General features: G+C 44.5%; 1 protein-coding gene across 4 annotated transcripts in view; it reads right to left on the minus strand.

Annotated features, from left to right (window-relative positions):
- SAMD11 (sterile alpha motif domain containing 11) overlaps positions 1-12610 on the minus strand; it is a 125180-nt gene that overhangs the window by 83816 nt on the left and 28754 nt on the right. For all 4 annotated transcript variants that reach the window (XM_052792889.1, XM_052792892.1, XM_052792890.1 and 1 more), the window contains exon 3: positions 4773-4951. In XM_052792889.1, the coding sequence (XP_052648849.1) occupies positions 4773-4951 (179 nt within the window). The remainder of the gene's footprint in view (positions 1-4772; positions 4952-12610) is intronic.

The following is a 12610-nucleotide window of genomic DNA, read 5'->3' on the forward strand; positions in this document are numbered from 1 at the left end:
GGGTGCTTGGGTTTGATCTTCAATCAATTAGGGAGTCAAAGAACAGCAGCCTTATGGGATGTAAGAAATAGCTTTCCACTTAGAAAGGCAGGCAGTGGAAAGGCTGACAGCCACTAGCCATTAAGGCTTAGTGGAGGTCAGTAATTTTGCTATTAGAAAATGGACGCTGAGTGAGGAGAATGCTGTAAAGCCGGTCTGCGAGGTGAGGGATGCTGGGGGACAGGGTTGAGCAACTCGCCCCTGTCTGGACTCTATCCATGTTCATGTGTGAATAGAGGCAAGGAGACAGTGTTCCACCATTCCTCAAGTAAGCACCTTCATTTCAAATGCTCTCCTCTGGTTTGAAATAACGCTAATCCCACGCCAGGTGCTAGACACCGGGGTCATACTGCTGACACAGCCAGAGAAGATTCGGGGGTGTGGGGGGAGTGACATAAAAAAAGGAGGAAGGACTTAAGGGCAGTATGAGGTTCTCCAGAAATCTGCTTCTCATTGCACAGACACCCTATTAGAGGACAACTTTTGTTATTTCTCCTCAAAATGGCTTTTATTTCAGAGTAATATTTGGCAAGGAACCCCGCCTGTTGTGTGCTCTCATTGTACAATCTGCTCCTACTTTTTGTCCCAATCCTCTTTTTTTAATAAAAGAATTTCAAAGGCATTTTCGCCACACACGTCCATTTGCGTGTACGTGTTTACTGATATCCCATAAGGGTTCCTTCAGAGACAGGTCAGGTCAAAAACCATCACCATTTTAAACAGGTGCTTAAGCATCACTGCCTCTTATTATGAGCCATGCCATCACATTTTGCTGAGGACTTAGACAAAGCTGTGTGTGAGCAGTTCCTAACCTACTCTGTTAAATCTCACATGCTATCATTACATTTCTTCTCTTTCCCTGCCCTCCCCTACTAATGAAAAAGACCAGTCTTTAAAACAGAAATTAAATTTATGCACTCACAAGACAATGCTGGACTTAAATCCAACAGCATGTGAGGATCTTACTGTTAAAGCTGAACCTTACTCTCTGGCTACACTGGCTTTCCTCTGTTTGGAGATTCTTGGGATAACATAATGGAGATCCTTAAAGGCAGTTTGAACCTCAGTGTGAAAAAGCTCACAGGCTGTTCCTGAGGTAACGCATTTATCAATGTCGGTTGGAATCTCCCAATGAGTATAAGGAAGTTAATGCTTCCCAAACTATTGCAGAGCAATGGAATGTGTAGTCTCAAACTTCCTCTGCATTGCTTATTTTGTGTCTAGGATAAACCAGAGAGCGGTAACAAAAAAGCAGACTGGCATAACTTTTAGTTTAGCTTTCTGGAGAGAGGCAGCTTAGTTAACAGTCTGCAAGAAAGGAAAAAGGCTTCATGAAGCCAAAGTTTCTAACTGAAGTCTGCTCTACATAGTTCTTGTACGAGTTCAGCTATGCCAGTGTTAGTATGACTAAAATAACCATACAGGTGACACAGGTCATTGGTATAGAAATGCCCTATACGGATACCATTCTTTTCCCCCAACAGGAAAAACTATTTTCATAGCCAGACAAGTGTTCTCACCAGGAGTCAGTACAACTTACCCAAACCATAGTAATTAGGGCAATGCAACTGTTGCATGTAGGCAACGTTGCAAAAGAGGAAGATTTTCAGGGACCCACAACCTGATCAAAAGAAGAAGGATTTTTCTCTGCAATGCTGTCCCACTAATCTTCAGAGCTGAGTGCTTATAGTCTGGGTATCAAGCTACGGTACCAAGCTCAGCAGATGCCTCTGGTTATATGAGACAAGATTTTAAGCCCTCTGTCTTCCAGACAGGAGGCATAACACAAAGGCTACTTAGCACACCCTGCAAAGCCTGCTAAAGAGGACTCAAGGGGTCTCACTATGAGATGAAAACATTCACCTTTAAGACTGGGTCACCTGGATTTCAAAGTAGATGAGCCAAGCTCACTTCAGCATGAAGCTTGGTTTCCTTAACTTTATTACATATGTGCAAGACAGCAAAGTGACACAGCTTTGCAGGGACTTGGTCGTGGACTAAGATGGCGAGCATTGAAAGGCACTAACTTCAGTGGTAATTACAGGTCTCTGCTCCTTTCTAGGACTGCAAGAACATCATGAGGCAGGTTTTATCTGCCTCAGACCTCCTCTGAAGGCCATCACCATGCGCAATTGGCTAAGATCACAGAGGAAATCACTGTCAAAGGCTAGGGTGAGGGACTAGCCAAGAAACTAAGCTTCCAACTCCTATGCTAATCCCTAGAGTCTTTTCTTCACCAATACCCGGAACTCGAAGTAGCAGAAAGCATTCCCTTGTGCCACCAATGGAAGGAAACAGTCAATATAAAGGAAATTGGGAATAGGAGAAAAAAGAAAAGACAACAACGTTCAAAGCAATAATGCAAGCGTTTATAATGCTAAGCGCATGCAGGCATCCATGAGGGCCATCCAGGGGTACAAGAGGAAAACACAGGTTTGCTCAGGCCCTGACCTTGTTTTCCTACTATCACAGTTTAACCTATTTCTTCCTCTCAGTGGGAGACAATAAAACCTCAGCCCAATCCATCACGAATCGGGGAGGATACAACAGGTGAATTAAAAACAGAAAGCAGATGGGGCACTGTCTCTGCCGGGCCCCAGCTGTCGTGTCTGCGAGCTGTCTAGCCTTTATGATGCTGCTCCTGTCTCTGGAGCCAGCCCCATCACACCTTCCACCCCGGTCCCTGGGCTGCTAATGACACTGGGAACAGAGCCAGAGCCTGCTCTCTCCAGCAGGGCTGTGCGAGAGTGGGGTCAGGTTGCTTTCCATTCATTGCTCTTGAGCAGGTGGAAATGGCCAGTCCTCCTTCTCTTTGGGACAGGAGGGCTGGGGGACCCATTTGCAAGGGACAAAATGCTTGGAAATGCTGAGGGCTTTGAGCAATAGGTGTTCCCTGCCTGGGCACCAAGCACTGAATTACATGCTCTTTTTTTTCCTGTTATTACTGCACTCATCAAGAGTGCTGCCTGGCCCCTGTTTGCCCCAGCTATTTTAGCTTTTCCCCCACATGCTGTATCAGAGCTCCCAGGAAAAGGAAAAGGAGGACAACTGTACAAAAGCAATGAGAGTCTAACCTACCTGGTAAGAATCATGCACTCCTCTAAGGAATCAAGACAAAGCTTAAACAAGAGACCTTCAGACAAACTGATTGAAAAGCACTGAAGAGCACAGAAATGGTAAGCTGGGGGACCACCGGCTAATAACTATTAAGTATTTTTTCTTCATTTCCTAATAAACAAGGCAAAGCAATTACAGTAATTAAAGATTTAAGATAAGAGCACTTTATATTTGGGGGCCCAGCATATCAATTATGTAGTTATCATGTTGTTCTCCCTCCTAATGAGACAATCTAGCACTATAATTTTGCAGAATTAAAAGCATAATTAAAGGGGGCAGGAGAAGAAGGGCAGTTTACCAAAACTGATTAGGAGGGTTCCCTCTCCTCTGTGGCTCCTGTGCACATGCACAGTGCAGATGCATTCCCCAAACACCTTTTTATTTCCAAGCGATAACCCTCGAACATGGCTGTTGGACAGCTGCAATGATAAACCCAGACTTTAATTACAGGCGGGTTTTATGAGAAGAGCTGGTTACTGTTTTGTCTCCCTACTTTCAAGCTCTCAGTTGCTGAATGTACCAGCATCTGTTGGAAGGCAAGGGGGGAAATAGCTTATCTACTCAGGAGCAAGAAACACATAAAACATAAGAAAAGCAATTACATGCCTTCGGTTTCCACTCCTCTGTTTTTATAGGGCTTGTCTTAGAATCTGAGTGATTTTATGCATCAGAGGAAGATGACAATCAAGATGAGTTGCAATGATATGCATGGGAAGCTGAAACACAGTGCCTTCAGGTATTTATTTTCCTGTAGTTACAGGTCTTCTAAACATCATATTTTCTCAGAGGGATGAGAGAACCCAAAATTTTGCAGCTGAATATTATGGGCACTGAGACCATACATGAGAGCCCAAGTGACAGTTACCAGAATGTAACTCAAGACAATCCCTTCTTCTCTTCCTTTAACCCTGCATGGTTCCAGGATGAATGTATATGGTACTGAGAAAGACATGATCAAAACATGTAAGCACTGAGGTAAACCCCAGCATCTGAGTGACTCTTTGCCTACTGTAACTCCATTACTTCTAGACTACAGAGGCATTCATGATCAGTGAGACATGGCTATGCTCTTTGACGCTCGTAATCAAGAACATTTAACAACAACCATTGCTGCTACCTCCTTCCCAAACTTTGCTCCACAACATTAAATTATCCAGTTTATATTACATCAGGACTTGGGGACACTTGAAAGCAAAAGGCAGGACTTTGGACCCATGCACGTCTTTTGTATTTTCAGACAGCTATGTAAAGGGCCCACAGATAACTTTCTGGTCATGAAATTTGTTGGCCTCACCAGGCACAAAGATACAGAATGCTGGACAGAGGGTGAAATAGAATTTACAGTCTGCAAATCCAGATGCCTTTAGTGCAAACACAAGGCCCATGGTACAAGGCCCCATAGAGCCCTACTCGCCCCGAACAGGAGTGAGTAAGTAGAAAAGAGGACCCAACTACTCTTTCTGAGCTATAATGTGACATTCGCACTTTAATTTCAGGCTCTGGAGATTATTCCATTGGGCAGCCTGGGCAGTATTGGCCCACAAAAGCTGGTCAACTGCTGCCCAGTTTTCTCTGTCTTTGCTCTTGCAATGCAGCACTCCCTAGCAGGAAAGTACCTTCTTTTCATGATACTGATATGGAGATCCTCCTCCTGCTTTACTTCAGGGTGTTGACCATTGCTCTTATCACTCTCTTCGCTGTCGTCACTATGCGAGAAAATTGAGGTCAGCTCTTTCTTCGGGATCCTGGTTGGAGGTAAGGGGATGGTCCTCTTCTCTGCCAGGCGACCCCGGTTCTGGCACAGGATGGAATTAGTTGGAATGGGAAAGGGAAGGAGGAAAAGAGAAGAAAAACAAGAATTTGGTTAGGCAACCCAGAACCAAGCAGCTCCTCTCAAATGGCTGCCCTGCGAAGGCAATGCTGTTAGTCATTGCAGGTTTCACACTGGTATGTTGGGTGGGCAAAGGCTATGTTCGCTTTGCAAAATACTTTTCAGAAGAGGTTTATCTATAGCTAGTTCTTCCAGTTCTAACATTAAAGTCATGCGCTTCCAGTCTCTCCCCACCTCTTCGCTCCTAGCTTGCATCTCATCCACGCCAACAGGAAAAGAAGATGGCAGCAGAATTAGGCACCAATCTCCCTCTCCAGAGTATTCCCTACCAAATGTTGCACATTAACATAGCAGAATAGCTTAAATTAAACTTTCGCCAGTAGCCCAGGGAAGATGTGATCCAGACAATCCAGAACACTTTTTACTGCAAAGGGAAAACTGCCTATGCCAGCCAGCAGCAGGTTTGTCTCTCACACCAGTGAACAGTCCACATCAATTTCAACTTGAATTACTGAGGCTACTTTTCACTGTTCGTTTGCATGTTCAGATGAATCTAGCAGGTCTTGCCTTGTGCAGACTTTCCCCAGGTGGTCCTGGCAGTGTAGTTCCCTCAACAATTCACTCCTGACAAGACACAAATAAACAGGAGGAAAATTCCCAGGAGGCAAAAGCTGCTTTTTCGCTGCATGTGTATTTGTGTACAGAACCTAGCACAACATGACCCTGGTCCCAACCTCCTGTCTTCTGCAAGTAATGCGAATGTATTACAGATTACTCTGTCCCTGCACCCTTTGTGCCTGATCCACAAGAAGATATGAGCCTAGTGCAGCGTAAGCTAGAGTGTGCTGGGTTTTTAGCTCTCACTGTGATAGAACATGTTTCTAGCACTTGGAGCGTCTAGCTCGATCTGTGATTGACCAAGACCGAGAGCCATAATATGAGCACATACAGTGGAAGATGTACATTGGAAACCCAGGGAGACTGTAATGTCATTGCCCCACAGAATTTAAAACTTTAGCAAACAAAATCATGAAACTGGGAAGAGAACCACAGCAAGGGGAAGTGAAGCACAGTTTCATGCACATTCTTTGTACAGGTATGTAGGCATACTTCCTTCAATAGGACAAGTCATAGAAAAGAAACATGTTTTTAGCAAGGACTGGAACAAAAGGAAGAAAGGTGTGCGAAACAGGTCAAATAAGTGCAGAGCAACATTTAACTAATGACAGTTTCTCTGAAACATCCACTCCAACTTTCCAAATAAACCTGGCAAAATGAAAACGTCCTGGGAAAGCCACTCAGGCTCTCTGCAGGGGAGAACGGAGGAAGACTAAGTGATAGAAGAGCCCATGTTTTTTTAATTAAACAAATTAAGAACTTTCCACAAATACAAAACAAAAACTTCTTGTTTACCTCCGTCAATAAATTCCAGTTGTGGTCATTAAGGGGAGACCTAATCGTTGCGATAATTAGCTAAATCCATCTGGAAGGCATCACCCCAAGGAGGCACATTAGCTTTCCCATTCTGATGCACGTCCGAGCCAAGAACACAGCTGTCTGTGAACAGCAGACACCCAGGGGAGAGAAGAGCAGTGGGCCAAACTGGCTTAAAAATTGGAAAACGCGTGTATACAAGGAAAGAGACATGCACTTTCTTATTGAGAGAGACATGAAGAAGAAAAACACACCTGTGGACAGCAACAAGGCGAATGCTCCTACATCTCTGAGTATCCCAAGTACAAAACTTGGATCAAGCTGCAACAGGCTTTGTAGTGAGTCCAAATGCCCAGACTCACACACAGGAGAATATCCTAACTGCGAATATTGCCGGGGACTCTCAAGAGACCCACTTGCACAAGGTGAACTGCTACGGTGTGAGGGGCCAACTGCATCTATGCGACAAACAGCAAACGCTTTCCCTCACCCCTGTGGGCTCCCCTACACAGTAGTAGAGATCCACTCACATGGCCCTTTGCAAAGAAGTTTCTCGCTGCCTGTTCCCTGGAGGAACATGCAATATAAATTGCGCATCTCCTACACCTAAATACTTTTCGCATACTAGGTGCATTTCCACCCCTGCCCCCTTTCCTGCTCCAGTGCGTACAGAGAATGTGCGCAGAGCTTCCCCTCCATCTAAAGCCATCTTAGTGACTTTAGCTTGCACAGTGTCAAAAGGACAGTAGGGAGAAGAGGAGAGAAAGGGAAAAGTGAGGGGAAGGAAAGGAAAAGCAAGGAGGGCACTATTTGCACCAGACTTCTGTCATGCTGAAAAGCTAGGACTTGATATCAGCATGAGCTTTATCATGCCAAAGCTTTATATATATATTTTTCTGAAGTTGCAATTTATCACAACAATGAAAGGGGGAGGGAGGGTGTGCAAATTTCCGCTTCAGAATAATTGCAATTCACTCTCTGCTGTGACTTCACAGACTAAAGAGAACGGCACTGATCAGATACTAAAAATCATTTTATGGCCATTATGGTACCTCTGAGCAGTTACCAGGTCTCAGTGACCGCCCAGGGACTCATCAGCCCTAACAAGAGTGAGAGTGCAGCAAAAAGGGAGGCACTAAACCTAGAGAAACAGCCCACCAGACCAGGAACACAGGTTCCCCCTTTCCCCTGCTCCGCAGAATGCTTATACTTTGCCTTTCTGTAAACTGTATCCTTACACCTAAAGCTGCTGCATATATATACACCTATATATACACACACATATATATATACGCCTATATATGTAATATACAAATATGTATATACACACCTACATAGATAGATATCACCTAACACACAGAGAGCTTCTTCCCTTAAAAGACAAGCAAATGGACATGAATGGAAAAGAGAACCTGCATCTGCAGCAATCTCTGGTCACAGATGACCTGTACTGCTTTTGTTCTGACCAGACATGGACAACATCGGAACCAGGGCCACAGTGGTTCCAGTGCCCTTGTAAACACCTGCATTCCAGCACTAGCAATGCATTTTTTAAAGTTGTGTTTGTGTTTACTTTGTACTTTGCATTTTTGCCATTAGGTTTGGGGCTATTTATTTATTTATTTATTACGTTTCTCCATTCCCAGAAAATTAAAACAGACTGAGCCAATCAATTTTGCCTTCTCCGTTCATCTGTAGTCAGTTTTGAATCAATTGCACTTTCTTAATCTGTTTAGAGGCATTCACCAGTAGATATACATTACTTTTAAATTAAGCACAGGGGTAGCCAGAAGCCTGGTCCAGACCCTGCTACAATCAATTGTCTTTCCATTGACTTGAAAGGGCACTGGTCCAAGCTGCAAATAAAACCCACTCATTTGTGAGAAGCGCTCCATCCAAGGAATCATTCCTGTGACTCTGGCTTTTGCTAAAGTCCTTTGCCAGTTGTATAGGCAGCTTACAGGACAGGCATGTACCTACGGAGCTGAGCAGTATACTGAGATAACCTACAGTTACTCAGATTCAGGGTTATCAACTACCACTTGGCACGCAGTGGCAGATAGTAAAGTATGCACTTAGCAGAGCAGTGTTATGTGCAAGAACACACCCGGAGACTACAGTGGCGTTGCTATATATGGGGAGGTACATTAGGATTTATAGATATTTGATGTAAGCCTCATAATCTCACATTAAAAAAGCTTGTATTTGTGTGACAGTGTCATTACAGAGTGATCTCATACATTAATGGGATGCTGATGTTGAACCATGAACCCTGTAAGAAGGTTTGAATATTTTAAAAAGAAAACTGCCTCCCAATTTGTTGATACTCATTGGGATGTCTGATGCTTGGGAAAACAACCCAATCAATAGTCACCTACTGGCAGACAGCCACGCATCTGGGGACTCTAGCTCCCCTCCGTTAAATAACTCCATTTTTACACACATGAAGAAAAGGGGGAAGGTGTGTTTTGCCAGCTGGCTTGCTTAATCTAGTAGGACAGTTTTGACCAATGGGTCAGAAGGAGCACTTTCTATAGCTGCAGAGCCAACAGCTGTTAGTACAGATGCAGTACCCCCAGCAAAAAGATGAACTATACGTAGCAGTAAATATGTCTTATGGCTCAGTCCAGCAAAGCCAGGTTGCCTGCCTGGCAGGTGCCTGGCCCAGGGAGTACAGACAGAAGGTGGTATAAGGAACAGATTATACCCCTGAGAGCAGGGGGAACATAGGATCCCCACTGAGGACCTGTTCTCAGCACGTACATCTGTAGGTGAAATACAGCCAGCCAGCCAAAACGCTGCTGCAGAGTTATTGCACTGGTGCTCTCCCCGACCATCCAACAAATCCTCCAACAACCTCTTCGGTGCCCGAGAGGAGTCAAAGACGTTTGCCTTCAGGACAAACACTGACTCGGCTCAGAGGAAACCTCTTCAGAGCTTGCACCTTCCCTTCGTAACAAGGATCTCCCTCACCCTTTGGATGGGGAAGAGGGGTGGAGAACAGAGTATCACTTATCCTCTCTTTAATTAGTGTAACTAGAAAGTAAAACCTTTCTGCAATTCTCCAAAGCTTTTGCAAGGGTGAGTGTTGAGGGCACTGCAGAACTGCCTCATGTATTAGGACTCCCCTCCCTTTATACATTGTTAAAGATTAATTTTGTGGGTTATGATTCCAGCTAACGAAACACAGCTGGAGTTTGAGTCAATAACCCTCTATTCCCCAGACACATTCAGCTACCCACCCAGCCGTTCCTGCGTCAGTCCAGCCCTCGGTCACTCACCACTTCACCCTCCTAGGGTCTTTTGACACCATTAATTGCTTTCATTGCCTCTCAAAGTATTGTCTGGGTGGGGGGTTGCTTTGTTTTTAAAAATCACAGACAGGCATATTTCCTTTCCCCGGGAAAAATCAGATGGGTACCAATAGACTATTTAAAGTTACCGATTACCCAAGCCTAGAGATGCAACTACAAGTAAAAAAAACCCAACAACTTGGGAACAGCGGTAGGTTACCTGAGCGGAGGAGCCTGGAAGCCTGATCATTCTGTCATGAAAGCAAAGGACCATCAGAAAGATGGAAAAGAAAACAGTGGTGATATTTCTTTCCTTCCAGAGAGCAGGGGAAAATTCCGCTCTGTGTGGCTAAGCAAGGTCAGTAGAGTTACAAAATAAAATCTTTCCCCCCCCCCACCCATCCAACCCCCTCATAGCTCTCCCCTGGAGCCGTGTTCCCTCAGCCAAGAATACCAAAAACCGAACTGTTGCATAAGAGCCCTGGGAGAGCTTGCAGATGGAATGACCGGCAGAGAGCATAGGACTTGGGGGAGAGACAGGAAGGGAGGGTTAGGAAAGGTTTCCTGCCCTGGGAGCTACTGCAGCAAGGTCAAAACAGCTGAACGCCCTGGTGTGACATTCAAAGTCAGCCAGAAAAGGAAAGATTCCTCACAGAGAGAGTCCCTGGTGAGCATTTAATTGATCCCAGCAATGGAAAGGCCTCTGCTATGAGCTGCAAGGCAAAAAGCTCCATGGAAAAAAAAATGCACATGAAAGCAAAACTTTTGCCAGTCCACATGAACTGCCAGCCAAACTGTGGACATCTGATCCCATTGGGAATTGACCCAAGAAGATGAGCAGGTGCAGTCCCTACAGACACCACTTCTTCAGCATCCAAATCAGTACCAGAAAAAAAGCACAGAACTGCAAAGAGTTTGCACACTGATAAAAATATCAAAGCTGTTTGCAAGATGATTCACGTGCCTGTGATTCAACTCTCAAAAACAATTTCTATTGGATAAAAAAAAAAAACAAACCTGCAGAAGCAACAGCACATGCATTCTTTCTGTATATGTAGATCTGGGAAATACAGGGAGCAGACAGGGAGTGCTGGGGGGAGGTAAAGAGGGGAGGTTTGTGCGCTGCCAATGCTGGGAGCTGAAGAATGCTAAATCTTTTCCATATGTGAAGGAAATCCTCAAGTCCAGACAGCATTTTCTCTCTCTTTTTATTGATAATAAAGATAGGGAAAAGGAAAGGGGGAGGTTCTGAGAGCCTGGAATATTTTTCTTTTACTTTTTCAAATAATAAACCTAGTCAAATGGCTTTAATTAGGGAAATCGTACAGCAACGGAGCCCACACATCCCCCTGTAGGATAACTGACAGAGTTTGCATTTACCTTCAGCTGTGATTAGTGTAAACACCTAAGAAAGGGTCAGTTGCCTTCCAAGATAATCCTCCACTCTCCCCTGGGCCTTCATTAGGCGTTCTAGGCCAACGTGCTACCAGGCCGACTGTTTCGGTAGCAAATCCGGTATGGGCGCAGTTCTGCTGCCCTGTGCTTACCAGCTTCTCCATCAAAACTGAGGTCACAGACAGAAGCAGCTGTCCAGCCTCTCATCTTACCTCCTGCTCCAGCATTCAGTAATGAACAAATGAATAAAACAACAGTCGGCAGCCTTCCGCTGCATCTATTTTTCTGCCTCCCTGTCAGCTGCAGTCCAGCCCTTTAACCTGACCACTAATAGGTTTATTATTTATCATCTCTTTCCAGTGACACCGATGTTACGCTGGAAGTTGTTCCAGTGCAGGAGGGATGGCCCAAAGTACAGAGGGAGCAGAAGGGAACAGACAGCAATGGTCAGGCAAAAAATTAAGGCAGTACAGACCACTAAGACTCCTCCAGGTTTGGGGGACTGTGTCACACTCTTCATCAGAGTCTCATCAAAGTGGCTTACAAGTTCTGGCAATGACTAGAGGCAAGCTGAGGAGGCAACTCGGCATAGCCAGACAGGTCTAAGAGCTGTAGTCAGGAGGACAACAGATTCTGGGAATAACTGTACCCCAGCAGGCTCTCTAGGTCTACGCTTGATGATTCCTCATTAACAGTTTTGAGTTGTCATCAACTGCTTTATACAGAAGCTATCGATTCCAGTACAGACAGTCCAGGCCCATTTTTAGGGTATTTTATCTTTTGAGAAAGAGAGAGAGGGAAAGTATATCAAAGAAGAAAATTACTCTTAACCACAGTTTCCCTGTGTGATCCTAGGCAACTCACTTGACCCCATTGCGCTCAGCCTTCCTGCTATAAAAAGCCATTAGTAACACTTTCTGTCCCTTGTACCTGTTTCTCTACACGTTGTATAAAAATTGTAAGCTCTTTGGAGCAGAGAATGACATGTTGACTCTGAGGCTATGCATAGAATCAGGGCTGTAGGTACCACTATAATTGGAGAAAATATGTATGTTTTAAACCAAAAGAAAGTTACACAGAAGGAAAGCTGCAGCTCTTCCCATCAATATTAACAACATTTTTTTCTGAAGCCCTAAAGAGACAGATGAACAAGATCCGTCAACAGAAGGGAACATTTCCCATTTATTACCTCTGCGTGAGTTATAAAGCCTAAAGGATAATTTGTTAATAGAGCGAGAGCTATGCTTTTCTGGAAAAGCCAACTGGAATTTCCAGTCTTTGAAGGGAGGTAACTCTAAAACAGGAAACCAATCAGTCCTTTGGAGCTACCTGTTTTCAAAAACTCTGGAAGAAGGCTGAAAAGTGGCCTAGTCTTTGTTTTCTATGTCTGTTCCACATCAAATAACTTTGTCCATTTCAGTCTGAGGTTGCAAAGAAGGAAGCAGAGATGTGAAGCCACGTCCTCAGGCAATGTAAGTCAGTATTAATGGAGTAAAAGTCA

This window comes from Harpia harpyja, chromosome 7 (genome assembly GCF_026419915.1).
Source record: "Harpia harpyja isolate bHarHar1 chromosome 7, bHarHar1 primary haplotype, whole genome shotgun sequence".
In the NCBI taxonomy this organism is placed as follows: domain Eukaryota; kingdom Metazoa; phylum Chordata; class Aves; order Accipitriformes; family Accipitridae; genus Harpia; species Harpia harpyja.